At 42.7% G+C, this 15,320-nt stretch overlaps 2 protein-coding genes across 2 annotated transcripts; one reads left to right on the top strand and one right to left on the bottom strand.

Annotated features, from left to right (window-relative positions):
• Positions 1 to 429: 429 nt before the first annotated feature.
• Positions 430 to 1,737, bottom strand: LOC310857191 (E3 SUMO-protein ligase ZNF451-like; the record flags this gene model as incomplete). The annotated part of the gene is made up of 1 exon (XM_083762801.1): positions 430 to 1,737. The coding sequence occupies one exon, from the start codon at positions 1,735 to 1,737 to the stop codon at positions 430 to 432; it is 1,308 nt and encodes a 435-aa protein (XP_083618927.1).
• Positions 1,738 to 9,426: 7,689 nt separating this feature from the next.
• On the top strand, positions 9,427 to 14,803 carry LOC310857420 (protein FAM180A-like). Its single transcript, XM_083763077.1, has 3 exons — positions 9,427 to 9,714; positions 13,673 to 13,767; positions 13,985 to 14,803. The coding sequence occupies exons 1-3, from the start codon at positions 9,627 to 9,629 to the stop codon at positions 14,315 to 14,317; spliced, it is 516 nt and encodes a 171-aa protein (XP_083619203.1). The 5' UTR covers positions 9,427 to 9,626; the 3' UTR covers positions 14,318 to 14,803.
• Positions 14,804 to 15,320: the final 517 nt, after the last annotated feature.

Below are 15,320 nucleotides of genomic sequence, written 5' to 3'. Positions count from 1 at the left end.
CAGCCCCAATGTGTCTAGTATTGAGAAGGATGGATTGTGGTTCATTCTGCACTGACACCACTATAACTAGACTCCAATGGGGGGTATTAAAACTATTCTCATAATCAAGTGTAAATGTAGTCTAATCGCCAAAATGCTCTTTTATTCAATGAAACTATTCGTTTGCAACAACTTGTTGCCGTTGACTACAAAACATTTACAAAACAAAACATTTGTCATAAGAAGTCCATACACAATACGTCACGGGCGGAACACACAAAGCCAGACATTGGAGGGGATAGCGGCTCTCAAAAATATAGTGAAAATAGCAGCGGTGTCACATCGTTTTGCTATAGAAGGTGAACCCTGTGAGTTTGGAGTGAACACCCAGAACAAGACTCATGGTTGTACCTGTAGCTTGGCACTGGTGACCAATGACAATGACCTCTCTCAGACGACCTCTCTTTCAGTTATGTGGGTGTGATCACTGCTGTGAGCTTCTGACACATGCCGCAGGATGTCTTCACATCGTGGCAAGTCCACTGTGCACAGACAACAATGGTAGAAGTAGTTGTGGAGATGAGCCCCTCCGTGGAAGCGACTCATGTGGAGGCGGGCAAGTGGAGCATCGCCCATGCGTTTGTCACAGACGCCACACTGGTGGAGAATCTGGTTGATTGACAGGAGATGCTTCCAGGCGGTGGCCTCCTCTGGGAACTGCTGACCACACTCACATAACCATGCCAGCGCCAGGCTCTGTCTCTCTTTTTCCCTCTTGCCATGTTGAATTTCACTCAAGCTGCTGTACTGAAGAATTGCTCTGTCCATAGTCTGGTTGACCTCTGCCTTGTGCTGCATTGATTCATCATGTCTCTCAATTACATCTTGGGTGAGGAACATCTCACAGCATAGAGAACATTGTCCTCGCACTTGAAGCTGTTTCATTATCTGCACCACTGTTTTCTCTGCTACAGCAATGGCACCGCCCTGATTGCAAGACACATTAAAGTGTGCCTGAGCTGTCTGATGTGACTTTAACGCTCTTCGGCAAATCGTGCATCGGACACTAAAAGGTACATCCTTGCATAAGGCGATCATACGATTCTTAGCGTAGAGTGGCATTGGAACAGGTAGCGCTCTTCCTTTGGACGCGTTCAGGGTTACTGAATCGGTGAAGTGGTTTTTGGCTAACATGTGCTGAAGGCACTCATCTGTGCTGTTGAAGAGGAGGTAGCATGCAGGACATGCAAAGCATACAATCATTTGACAGGTCTGAGTGTTCAGGTGGCCCTCAGTGTCGGATGAGGAGATCTTGGACTGAACATGGACCTTCCATGCCTCCTTGGTTTTGAAATGGAGGCCACACGCAACACAGGCAAAGAGCTCTGAGGGACTTCCTTTGAGGTGGATCGTTGGATCACAAGGGGAATGGTCAAACCTTTTCATGTGACCCATGACAAGATGCACATTGTCAAAAACCCGACCACAGTTGACCACTGGACAGGTGCGTTTGGTTAAAGTATTTCGGGCGTGACTGCCCATTCTGCCAGGACCAGTGGAGAGCAAATCAGGTTCACCGTCAACCACTGGACAGGTGCGTTTGGTTAAGATATCGCTGAGTGAAAGGGCATGACTGCGTCTTCGGCTGCCTTGTCTTGTTAGTTCAGGACTAGTACTGACCACGCCAGGTTCGAGATCTGGCATGTTTAGCCACATGTCCACACAACGCTTTGCATCATAATCGCTTCTAGTAGCCATGAGGTAAAAAAACAACTCAAAGAATACAACTAGTTGACTAGGAACGGGGGTCCAACCAGAGGTTACAAAAGCTCTCCAAAAGACTCGGAAGGTGAGTAGCTTTTAACCTGTCCATTGATGGCACTCTCACCATTGCAATGAGGTCACAATGACTCAGCCATGCCCAAATATGGAATTGCGGTTCAGCCATGCCCAAATATGCAATTCCGGGTCAGACATGCCCAAATATAGGGTTTCCATGATGTTACACTAGCCTCTAAACTTTCTGATTAGCGACCACAGCAACCCCGATGGTATCATAGATGTATCCGGAAACCATGGCGACTTAATATTAAATGCCATGAAACGGTATGACAATCGACACATGACACACTTTCATTGTCAATGGCAAATATGAGACTTGTGGGGACAAGATTTAGCAGACATTTTACCTAATTTCCCCTTTCTTTGTCAATGGAAAATATTGAGACGTGTGGGGACAGCTGTATAGGAGAAAATATATATTATTTGAAAGTCACTTGAACTACAGTTCAAGCCTATATGGCTGGTGTCACTGGCCGAAGAACTGTTATTTCCACCGTCATGGAATGGAATAAATGAAGCTTCAGCCTCAGAAATGATGACTTTAGAAGAGAGGAGGGTCAGTGGGTGCAGTCAGGGGACTGAATGTGATAGTAAGAACCATGTGGCTACCTCATCTGGTTCTGCAGCTAAACTACTGCGCTGCCAGACTGCAGGCATGTCCTGTCCCCTTGGTCTTTTTTTCCCTCTTTTGTCCCCTTTTTTATCCCTAAGGAATTTTTGTTCAGGGGTTACAAACTGAAGCACTTCAAAGTAAATATTTGTAGAGATTATCAGATAATTATTCATCAAGATCACTGGATCCAGAACATATAGACTACAACAGACTCTACTGGTTATTTCAAAATGTACCAGCTCACACTGTGTCACATTGTGATGCGATATACAGTATGAGCTTTGTCTGCTATTTCTGTGGAAAGACGTGTTAATGTGGTTAATGGTTGTACCAATCCAGTAAGAAATAATGTGTGATGATGATGCAAAATGATGGAGAAATACACAAAAAGGGTTCTGTAGAGTTCCAGGTTATGGAAGGTTCTAACTTCTGGGTCCTATAGTCAAAGGAGCAATGAGTCACTCACTATATATAGTGAAGACCACACCTTTAAACAAATAGACCGAAATGTAATAAAGGTTACTGTTGTACTTGCCATGTTCAGTATGGAGTGAGGATGGAGGGATTTAGGGTATTCATAAGGGATGTGATGAGGGGATGTGAGGATGGAGGGATGAGTTATTGATTATCGGATGCTGTGATAATTATTGGGTGTGATAGTTATTGCCGTGATTATTGGTTGTGTGTGGGTGAATAGTTATCACATTAGATTGTTACGTGGTGTTGTCTTCCCTCCTATCCGAACATCATCATCATCATCATCATCATCATCATCATCATCATCATCACCTTTATTTGTACTCGGAAATACAGTTGATCAAGCCCTCATTTTCAATGTAGCCGAGGTTACAATTCACAAATACAGTCAAAACAGTACATCAACACAACATTATAAATCAGGATAAATTACAAAGGAACTTAAATGCAGAACAACCAGTAAAATAAATCAATTGAAGCAGGAGCAATCACGGTGAAAAATGTTCTGGAGCATTCCTTTGAACTGACCGAAGTATGGCAGGGAGCTCAGTTTTGTGTTGTTCTAACTCAAAAATTTATAATATTTGCTCAGTCGGGACTCGGTAGAGCACTCGCCTTTCGACTGCAAGGTCATGGGGTTCATCCTGGGCACCGCCAACTCAGCATATGAGGAGCACGGCTTGAAGTCATGCAGTAAATTCTGGGAGCTGATGGTAGGTGTTGTGCTCCACCTCAGCAAACGGGGATAGACCCGCACCCTGGCTGATACCGACAATAAGCATCTCTGACTTACTTACTTTTTTTATGTAACTTATTGTGCTTCGATATTTGGAGAATGCAGCGAGGCTATCTGTCTGCATTCCACTACAGCAGTGTGACTGTGTCACATCCCAGTGTGAGACACACTGCTTTCTGTCACTGTCCCACACAAACAGCTGTATGGCTGAACAATTATTGGAGACCAGAGTAACCAGAGAAATATCTATAAATTCCACAATCTTTGCTCTCTCTCTCTCTCTCTCTCTCTCTCTCTCTCTCTGTGTGTGTGCGTGTGTGTGTGTTTGCGTGCGTGCGTGCGTGTACATGTGAGTGTGTAGATGCGAGTGCGTGTGCAATAGTCTGTCCTTATCTTGAGCACCGACCATCCAACCAATCATTGTATTGTATTGTTGACACCCCAAGGGAGTGCATTGTAAGAAAATATTAACAATTTGTCTAATCTTTTAAAAGCAAATGGACTAAATCTGTGATTCCCAACCTTTTGATGTCATGACCATGGCCTCTACAATGGGCCCATGTCCCTGTTTGCCCATGATTTGCCGCGAACTTATTACACTATTGCACTTATTAGACTATTACACTTATTACACTATTACACTTAACATAGGGCTGAGGGGCCCAGGCCGTAGCGTAACGGTCTGGGCACCGGACTGGTAATCCAGTCGCAGTGTGCCGCGGGTTCGACTCCCGGACCCGACACGGCCCTTACTGCATGTCATCCCCCCATCTCTCTCCCGTTTCCTGTCAGCCTACTGTCTGTCCCTTCAAAAAAAAAAATCAATAAAAGGCGCAAGCCGCAAAAAAATATCTTAAAAAAAAAAAAAAAAAAAAAAAACATAGGGCTGAGGGAACATAAGGCCTAGGGATAAATGTTAGGGATTGAGGGAACATATAGGGCTGAGGGAACATAGGCATGACCCCGTACTTAAGTGCAGGAACTCAAACTCAGAACTAAAAAAAAAGTGCCCTTCCGGGCACAGGTCTCCACCAGGTTATCCACAGATCCGTGCAGTTAGAGGTAAAAACACTTTTTGGGCAGTTATAGCGCCACCTTGAGGCTGAGTTGAAATTGTTCATTTCGTCCTCGGCCTAGTGGGAATGTGGGTGCACAATTTCACGGAAATCACGCGATGTGTTCATGATTTGCAGCATTTTGTTTGAAACTGAGCACTCCTGTGAACTTTGGAAGCCAATCTTAACCAATCAGGATGGAGTCTGATAAATCTGAAAGACCCGTTTCGCTCTAGAGAGACTGTGTACCAATTTGCGTGATGTTTGGACAAAATCTGTAGGTGTACTGTGCAAAAACTTGTTTTGCACAAAGCGGCCTCCTGGTGGCGCTATAACAGGCCGTTCTGGAAAGTTTGGGGCAGAGGTTCATCGTTGGCATCCAGGGAGTGTGTGTGCAAAATATGGCATTGACCGGGTTAACGGTGGCCGAGATTAGCTGTTCACGGACACACGGACGGACGGACGGACGGACACACACACGGACGGACGGACGGACGGACACGCGGACGGACGGAGTGCAAAACATACTCTCCCCACATGCCTTCGGCCTGGTGGAGACAACTAGAAAAAGTGCCCTTCCGGGCACAGGTCTCCACCAGGTTATCCACAGATCCGTGCAGTTAGAGGTAAAACACTTTTCGGCCAGTTATAGCGCCACCTTGAGGCTGAGTTGAAATTGTTCATGTGGCATTTCGTCCTCGGCCTAGTGGGAATGTGGGTGCACAATTTCACGGAAATCACGCGATGTGTTCATGATTTGCAGCATTTTGTTTGAAACTGAGCACTCCTGTGAACTTTGGAAGCCAATCTTAACCAATCAGGATGGAGTCTGATAAATCTGAAAGACCCGTTTCGTTGAATGGCTCTAGAGAGACTGTGTACCAATTTGCGTGATGTTTGGACAAAATCTGTAGGTGTACTGTGCAAAAACTTGTTTTGCACAAAGCGGCCTCCTGGTGGCGCTATAACAGGCCGTTCTGGAAAGTTTGGGGCAGAGGTTCATGGTTGGCATCCAGGGAGTGTGTGTGCAAAATATGGCATCGACCGGGTTAACCCAGTCGATGCCAAATTTTGCACACACACTCCCTGGATGGCAACAATGAACCTCTGCCCCAAAGTTTCCAGAACGGCCTGTTATAGTGCCACCAGGAGGCCGACTTTTGAAAACATTTTCTTTTTAGGATTGGCCCTTTTGAAACAAAAAGCCTCAAATGATGAACGCAGTGTGCAATTTACGTGAAATCTTTCACAGACTGTCCTACTAGGCTGAGGAATATATCCCACCCTTTTCACATTGGCCTGTTATTGTGCCACCAATAGCTGGATCTTTGCAAAACAAATTTTTGGAACAAAATGCCTCAAATCATCCAATTGCCATCAAAGGTGTAAGAACAAATGGCTCCCATTTCACATTGGCCTATTATAGCGCCACCATGAGGCCACAACAGTGGGCCTGTGGTGGTCCCTGGACCCCATGTTGAGAACCAGTGGACCAACACTACAGTAATTTGATTTGTTTTCAGTTTACACCACTCTTAACCTATCTTCGCAGTTCACCCCTTTGGAGAAGCATGATGCTGCCAACCACTGAACAGAACAGAGGCTTTCTTTGTGGTCCCTGCATCTGTTTTCTCTCCAGGTCTTTAGCTGTGAAAAACAAACAAAAAAATACTCAGTGGGGATTGTGCATTTGTAGTGTGAACTTTCCACATCGACCTTGCAAAAGAGTGTAACTATGTGGGTTCCCTGGGGTGATCTTGGCACTGGTGCACATGCACTCCTCTAATGGACACTGCTGTTGTTGGGGTATAACTATACGACCAAATACATAAACATGGGTCTCATAAAACTGGAATACTTTTGTTAGGTGTCCATTAGCATTCTAAAAACCACAAACTCAGTATTAGAATGCAGTGCACTTTGCCCTCAAAGCATTTTGTTAGCAAAAACAAAATATAATCTACAGATGCAAATTGTTTCACATAGAAAACATACATTATTGTAACAAATATATACTAAATGGCTAGTAACTTAGGCCTGTGTTGGGCTGTATATACACAGTAGGGGAGGATGGGGGAAGATGAACCGTCGGGTAAGTTGAACCACCCCCTGTATCTTTAAAACTACACACATGAGTTGTCATGTGACCTCAAAATCAGGACACACCCACCATTTCAACCTGACTGTGAAGATGAGAGACACATGGACAAAGTGGAAAGTACATTTATACACAAAACATTGTTTTTTGCTGGTCAAAGTAAAAAAAAAAACTTTTCTGGAATAATCATTTTTATGTTAAAGCAAAAGCACCCAGGTCTAAACTTATATATCATGCATGTTGGGATATACCAATGTATAAAACCCATGTGAATCATTTAGCTAAACATTAGCCTAGAGCATTAAGCTAGCCATGTTTTGTCAAAAAGTGGCCATCATCCAAGTTGAACCAATTCCTTGGGGTAAATTGAGCCAATTTTCTTAATGTGAATCACCATTCATATTTTTGTATTAAGTATTTGCTACTCAAATTATACTGAATGACCTTTAATTTGGATGTTTGCAAATGTTTGCAAATTTGCTATATTGTATTAACAATATTGCAAATATTATAAGGTTCTAAATAACAAACTTTATTTAATTGTCTTTATATTGTTTAAATAATAAATAAACAGATAAATAAGACTATTTGCAAAAGGGAAAACTGTTATTAAATTATTTTCAATAAGTGAATACATTATCTGTTCAAGTTTAAGCTCTTTACATTAAAATATCATGTGGTTCAATTTTGGATCAACTTACCCCTTACCTGGGGCAAATTGAGCCACATGACCAGTTTTTTTGAAAAGGTCATATTTTCATGGCCCTTTGTCATAGCTGCTTACTCATCATTTCAATTGATAGAGGACATCCTGAAATATGTGTAGATCATTAGATTTGACTGCCATCTCATTTTGCCTTGCTTCCAGGACAACTTAAGTAAAAAGTGGTTCATCTTCCCCCATCCTCCCCTATATATATACACACACAGAAATATTTCAAGGCCATCCGCCCATAGTTGGATTGGTGTGGACTGGCCTTAATAGGGATCATAGCGGGTAAAATAAATAAATAACGATCATAGATTTGTTTACATGCATGCTGCAGTAAAACTGATTTGCTTGAGATTAATAGCAAAGAAAAAACGGATTCCAGGTTCCATTTGCTAGTTATAGTTGCGACCTTAGGTCGCAGATTACTATGAAAACCTGCAAAACCTGCATTCCGTCGTTCCGTCCATCATGTCACCATATATGGCCGTCAGTCCCTCACGCCTTGTGACACGTCACACCACCATATATGGCTGTCAGTCTGTCAGGCATTGTGATATGAAGATCACAACACTGACCTCATCAAACCCTCCATACATGAAGAAGACTGGGTCATAGATCTGCATATATGGAGCCGGCAAGCAACTCTACAACTGACCTCAAACCTCAAACCCTTAGATCTCCATATATGGAGCTGACCTGTTCTGACATTCCATATGTTGATCCTGAGTCCAACCTGTCCTTCCTCTTCAATGTCTCCCTTTTGATTGATACCAGTTATTACTGCAGCCGCCCGGCAGCCGTAGAAAACTAGAATTTTCAACAGGCCCGAAAAAACTGAAGACGCTGCCCCCGCTCTACCATCCTTAGATCTCCTTATATGGACCTGACCTGACATTCCATATGTTGATCTGACCTCATCAAACCCTGTACACTCAAGACACGCTCCATATATGGCCAGTACAGAATTCATTCCATGCCCCCCATGCCAAAGCGCCAGCACTCGCCCTGCAGTCACCAAGGCGGATGCATGCACGCCCTTTAGGGCCCTCAGGGGGTGAATGCGTTTTGTCCGACATACCATTGGTCCGATAACGACAACCTTTCTCAAACTGTCACCCTAACCCTAACCTCCCACGGGGCAGCACACCTAAACCTAACCAACCTTAATCCGGTCGATTTAACGCACCCCTCACCAACCTTAATCCAGTCAGACCAATGCTCCTTCGAACCAATGATATGTTGAACCAAAGTATGCCTCCCCCTCAGGGCGTCTTGGTACTCAGGGCGACTGGTATTATTAATTTTATTAGGATTGTGAAACTGCTAAATTCCATAAGGTTTGCCTGTAATCGTCTTCCAAAATTGCAGCATCCTCAGTTCCATGACTTACACAACCCTGATTGATGATGATTTTGGACAACTGGACATTAGACAACTACTGCTGCTGTGTCCAAGTGTCCCTGCCTGAGCAAGACACTTTTAACCCCTAACTGCTCCCCGAGCGCTGTAATAATAGCACTCACATGCTCCTAATGTTGTTATAGTTACAGGTAAATGCAGAGGACAATTTACACATGCAAAAATACAGTGGCAAACATACCCCAGAGTAGTTACCAAATAACTATTATATTATTTCAATGATGATGATGATGGTGATGTGTGACACACACCTGTTACTGGGATTAACAAAGTGATTTACAGAGGTGGGTCTTTAAACCTGATGAATGATGACTACCAGCTGGAAACACTAACTGGACAAATTTCAGCTGGCAGGGGAGAGAGAGAGAGAGAGAGAGAGAGAGAGAGAGAGAGAGAGAGAGAGAGAGAGAGAGAGAGAGAACGGTAGGGAAAGGGCGTTAACAGCGAGACCTGGCAGAAGACTGTCCAGCCGATTGTTCTTAAACAGGGAGGTGATGGAGGTACAACAGCACAGTAGAGTAGACCGAGGCATGTGACACCCTGAAGGAAGCAGCACACAGAGAACAGATGGAACGTGCAGTGCTCTGGTGAGCAGTATAACATGGTACACATGGACCAGAGCACATATAGATAGAGGCCTGCAGGGGACAGTGATCTTTGCCTCTGTCCAGCTGAGAGACACTGACCGGACCAGCATGACGGCCTGCAGAACCATCACGCTTTCTCTGCTCTGCTGCTGCTTCGTGCTCCACATGGGCAGTGGCCACCAGCGCCGGAGGAAAGGTTAGACCCTGCAGCTAAACCAGCTGAAAAACCTTTCAATGTTGAATAGTGTTCTCTTTTTTTGTTGCATGTGCATGTCTCTCACACAGAGAGAACTGTATATGTTGTTACAATGTTGGAGTGTATGTTCTTCACAGTGTGGTGAATCTGGTGATTGCTGTGTTAATCTATAACCCTGACTGTAACATTAGAGCTGTATAGGGCTTAGAGATTGTTTGTTTTTGACAACAGACTTTTATTGTGGAAGTATTATTGGCATATATTGCATGTTGGATTATGTGTTTTTATTAATTATTTAAAGTTTACCTGTTGAAATTAAATTTATAACATTTATAACAAATAGTGCCAGTTAAAAAGTGTACAAGTGGAGCCAAATGGACCAAGGAACCAAATGGAAATCCAATTGGTTCCGTTTGTACACTATCTGAGTTATATGAACTGTCTGACTGTGTGTTGTTGATGTTGTGAGTCACACAGCTGCATGTGCTGCCATATTGAGCCCAAAGAGAAGCTATTTTTACCATATTTCTGTTCCAAATTTAGGGGAGTGAACTTGGAAAAAAGTGAGTGTGACTATATAGAAACAAATGGAATGAATGAGCTCATTATGTTGATGGTGTTCACGTTAGATGTTCCAGACAGTGTCACAGCCCAGCACTGTGAATTCAACACACAAACACTGCATTGTCACCAACTGCAAGGATGGACTTACTTTAAGCTATACTGTACTACGACCCATCACATTCTCTTTAGCAAATAAGATGTTATTTTAACGTGTATGAATCGAATTATATTAAATTTCAGTTTTAAAACTACTCAACTAGGAAAGTTGGGTAGAATCATTCTTATTCTGGCTGGGCATACATAAATATTTTACTTGTGTGCAACTACTAGAACCAGGGACCTTCTGTTTCCCAGGCAGCTATACAGCCCAATCAGTTTTTTTTTTCTTTTTCTTTTTCATCTCTTGAAAATACCTTTCTTCTGGTATTTGAAGAAGAATAGAATAGAATAGAATAGAATAGAATAGAATAGAATAGAATAGAATAGAATATAGATTCAGTCGTGAACCTCATGTGCTGTAAGACATTTTATAGAAGACTTGAATTCCAGTGTCTTTGAAACTCCCATTAAGCTGACCAATACAAGTGTTAGTTTGCTACTGGGTAATTGGTTCACCATAACACTACACTACAGTCTTTAAGTCTTGTACAGTATATATTAACACTGTTTGAAGTTAGACACTTCAGTCTGAGTCTCTCTGCTACCAATTTGTTTCACACATGTCATCTACACATGGTTCCAATATGAACATGGTAGCCAGGGTCCAACATTCATGGGATTCAGGAAACGGATGTTCCTCCAAAGAATGAGAAGCATACAGCAGAAATATTCAGAACTTCTAAACCAAGCCAGGACATTTCAGCTGATGAAGAGGTGGGGTGTTTTATTTTGTTTTTGGTTGTATTATTGTAGCACCCAGCTTGAAGCTGGATGCATTTAGTAGCCTCGGAGACTGCAGGTGTTTTGTTTTAGATGTAACGATCAAATTATACATGCTGGGCAGTAGCTGAGCTTTCATGAGCCAATCTACTAGCTTAACGTTACATTTCCCAGTATGGGTTGCTTCAACTACTTTACTTTTAATTATAGTATCAGTATGTAGCTTTTCAGCAGTGGTGGGAAATGTACTTACATCTTTGAGGGACGCTAGCCCCTCCTATGTTGAGCTTTGAGTGTGTTGAAGACAAAAGTGAAGACAAAAGTGTGTATTAAAACACAAACATTGAAGACAAAGGTTTGTAAACACAAACATTGAAGACAAATGTGTGTACTACTGTTACACAAACATTGAAGACGGATGTGAGGACGCCAAAAGTGATGGGCTGAATGACATTTGTGATGATTTGATTGGCTGAGCACGGAATGTGTGAGTGTGAGTAAAAGTATCATTACTGCAGTACAAAATTATTGGCATGCAAAATCATTGGCGATAATAAATAATCGCGATGGGACGCATTGTGAACTTTTAGATCTGCTATTTTCAAATGTGTATAGGGTTTAAGTGGTTAATGTATGTTTTGTAATAATAATCCAAATCTACAAAGTAACTATAGTAACTAGTTTTACAATCAATATAATGAAGTAAAAGTGCAATATTTAGTATAAGTATAAGTAAAAGTATTGGAAATTGCTTGGAAATACTCAAGTAAAGTACAAATACTTAACATGAGACGAAGATCGACAGACTTTGGTGGTATATACCACTTTTTGTAGAGTGGTATGCCAAAGACCACTTTTGGAGCTCGACAGCTCGTCATGTCATTATCGTCTAAAATCCATTATCCTTTATTCATTTCCCACAGATATAATATCTGTGGGAAATGGCTATCATTGATAATGAATGATCGGTGAATATTGTAATATAGGCACACGCTGTACACATCGCTATGGATACATTTGGGTCATTTGGAGTGCAAACTAAGTAAGGTTTGGTTTATTTCTATCTTATCTATTTTCAGCGTTGAGGAAACCTTGGAGTATAATAAATGCCCTGCCTGCAGCTGTATAGTATGAGCATGTGATTGAAGATCACACTGAACCTTGAAGGAGATCCAGTAGACGTTTGATTCTAAACTTAACTTCGATTTGGACAACTTTCAATTAAAAGTGGATTTCTGGACGCATGTTGTGGTTTTCATCTGGATTCCAGGCTCCAGGAGACAGATGTACTGTAGTCATAGAGTACCCTAGCATCCGTATTCTGGGGCAAACATCCGTAGAAACGCACACGCGCACACACACACCACGCACGCACGCACGCACGCACACACACACACACACACACACACACACACACACACACACACGTACACACACACACACACACACACACACACACACACACACACACACACACACACACACACACACACACACACACACACACACACACACACACACACACACAAACTATACTGGCTAGAATGCCATGGTATGTACTGTGCACCGGTTCCGTCACAGATGATGAACCCAACTGATTTTTGGTGATCCCATGACCTTTATCCTTCCGCACCACCCAAATAAAACTGCAATAGGCATATGTAGTTGTCTGTCTATCTGTCTGTCTGTCTGTCTGTCTGTCTGTCTGTCTGTCTGTCTGTCTGTCTGTCTGTCTGTCTGTCTGTCTGTCTGTCTGTCTGTCTGTCTGTCTGTCTGTCTGTCTGTCTGTCTGTCTGTCTGTCTGTCTTCTATAACATCTGGACATCCTTCCCACTAGTTGGCACAGACAAGAAACATGCTGTTTAATAAGATCCAGATTCAATGCACTTGCATAATAAAATACAATGCAATAAAAGCCCTGGCACGGCTTTGTGAGAGGAGGTGAAGGACGTCTTGTAGAGATTAGAGAAATTATGGGACAGTAAGTGAAAACAGTAGCATTTTGGACATTTTGGATTTTGGAAGTTCTGACACTGAATAGCTACAGTACCTCTTCATCATGTATCCCTCCTCATCCTTCCTGCTTATCAAAACTTCTTGCACAGTCCCTCAGGGCTCTATACTAGTGTATTTTCCGTTTTCAGTTATTCAAAATATGTCGCATCCTATGTTGGTTTAAACTTTATTTTCCCTATAATGCCAAACGTTTGATCATCACTGTATATTAGTAAAACTTTTACGGTGTAGTTCAAATTAAAGTACACGTGTTTCAAGCCCTATAGGCCTATACTAACTCCATCTGTTATCCTACTGTATATGTATGTTCTTGACATTATCATTATGACCTTCACCTTTTAGCCTACTTTCCACCCAAAAGTTAACGATCCCTCTTCCCTATATTGATCATTGCTGTGAGTGTGATGTTTCATGATATTTACCCATCTGGTCTCCATTATGACCATGATATTTGACCTTCTTGACCCCCTGTCCCCCTCTCTCGCTCTCTCTCTATTAGCATTGTTTCCATCCATGAGGATAAAGAGAGGTCTGGCAACCATGCTGAATCCAACCTTTCACAACTCCATAGATGACATCAATCTGTTGTTTGAGGTGAGAAAAAAAGAAACACACGGAGCCCTTTTCCAAAGCACGTTTCAAATGGTAGGCATGAAGGCCTATACTCAGTTGGCAGAAGGTGTTTTGAGTACTGTACTTGATTATTATAATTTTTATTATTATTATTTTGTATGTTCAATACTCCACTACACACTCCACAAACTTGAGCACTTTGTCCACCACATGGGTGTGTGTTTCTTCCCTCGTGTAGATGTTGCTGTCGGGCCTACAGATTGGAGAGGACGCCGGGAGCTTCTCGGTGAGTGACGCTGAACTGGCGTCTCTCCGACAAACCAGGAAGTTGGAGGCCATCTGCGAGGACGCGTTGCCCAGGAAACTGACCGCCGTGCGCAGGCTTACCGCAGACCTGTCGCATCACGCTGGACAACTGCGCCAGGGGGATTTTGAACGCACCCTGTTGACCATGGTCTACACAGCCCAGCGGGTGGTCAATTCCACCGCTGGCCACCAGAGGGACATATGGGCAGAGTCCTTTGTCAGTTTGTACAAAGCCATCAAGCTGGATCTGAGTGGAACACTTTGACTGGATTCCAGTTGAATTTATCCACTTAAAACCCTATACTTCATTGAAGCCCCACAGGGGTCGATACTTCACCGAAAATAGCCAATCTGCAAGAGTAGATAATCTGTATTCGCAAACTGTACACACCAGAATAGGGAGTAGGGACATCAAGTGCTTAATCATGGGAAACACAGTTTTTCTGTCAATGTCAACGTTACTTTTGACATACTTTTTAGCTGGTATATTTTTCACTGCACACAAGACTCATGCCAAAATGACGTAGTCACCAGAAATGTACCGGGAAAGGTATTTATTTATGTATTTTAACGTTAATAAAAACAGTTCCTGACAACTTGTCGTTACAATTACAATTTAGACATTTAGCTGACGCTCTTAATCCAGAGTGATTTACAGTAGGCAAGAACAGCACAAGGTATAGATGCATAGAAATATAGTCATCTAGGATCATAAATAAACCAAGAACATATCATCAGTCTAACATTAGAATATCCAACATCCATACATTGAAACTATGATCACTATACTGTAACATGCTAGTAGTATGTAAGGACACTATTATTCCCCAGAGACCCCGAGGTCCGATTTCGGCATTCTCAGGACACTCCCTAGGGACGAGGGGGGCGGGGCCTAACCCTTTTTTTCCGATGACGTCATTATATTGATTTTGGTATTGGCACTTCCGGTATCTATTGATCTCATCATATTGATCCTGTTTGGGGGCACTTTGCCAGTTTGGCAATCAGTGGTCATTAATTCAAACTAATTCGCCGTCAAGATTATCTAGTATATACGTTTATTCATTAACCAGTGGTAGTGTGTACAAGCCAGTGAAACTAATTCTCGCCTCGTCTGGGGCAGTAGGTTCTGTACAGGCTGTGTGGCTGTGTGTGTGTGAGTATTGATTTTGCATGCTTGGATCAATAGTTCGTATATGGGTCGTGACAGGGACATGCTTTTGCTGTGTGTGGTGTGTGTGTGTGTCTCTGCGTCAATAGCTTTTTCA

Source organism: Protomyctophum parallelum (assembly GCF_964188405.1).
Source record: "Protomyctophum parallelum genome assembly, chromosome: 4".
NCBI lineage: Eukaryota > Metazoa > Chordata > Actinopteri > Myctophiformes > Myctophidae > Protomyctophum > Protomyctophum parallelum.
The sequence above is the reverse complement of the archived record's forward strand: the minus strand, read 5'-3'. Positions and strand labels throughout refer to the sequence as shown.

Bases quoted from the DNA above. Each gene is read 5' to 3' on its own strand.
- LOC310857420 (XM_083763077.1), top strand. From the start codon at position 9,627: ATGACGGCCTGCAGAACCATCACGCTTTCTCTGCTCTGCTGCTGCTTC. The intron at 9,715-13,672 runs GTTAGACCCTGC...TCTCTCTATTAG, and splicing joins CCACCAGCGCCGGAGGAAAG to CATTGTTTCCATCCATGAGG. The intron at 13,768-13,984 runs GTGAGAAAAAAA...TCCCTCGTGTAG, and splicing joins ACATCAATCTGTTGTTTGAG to ATGTTGCTGTCGGGCCTACA.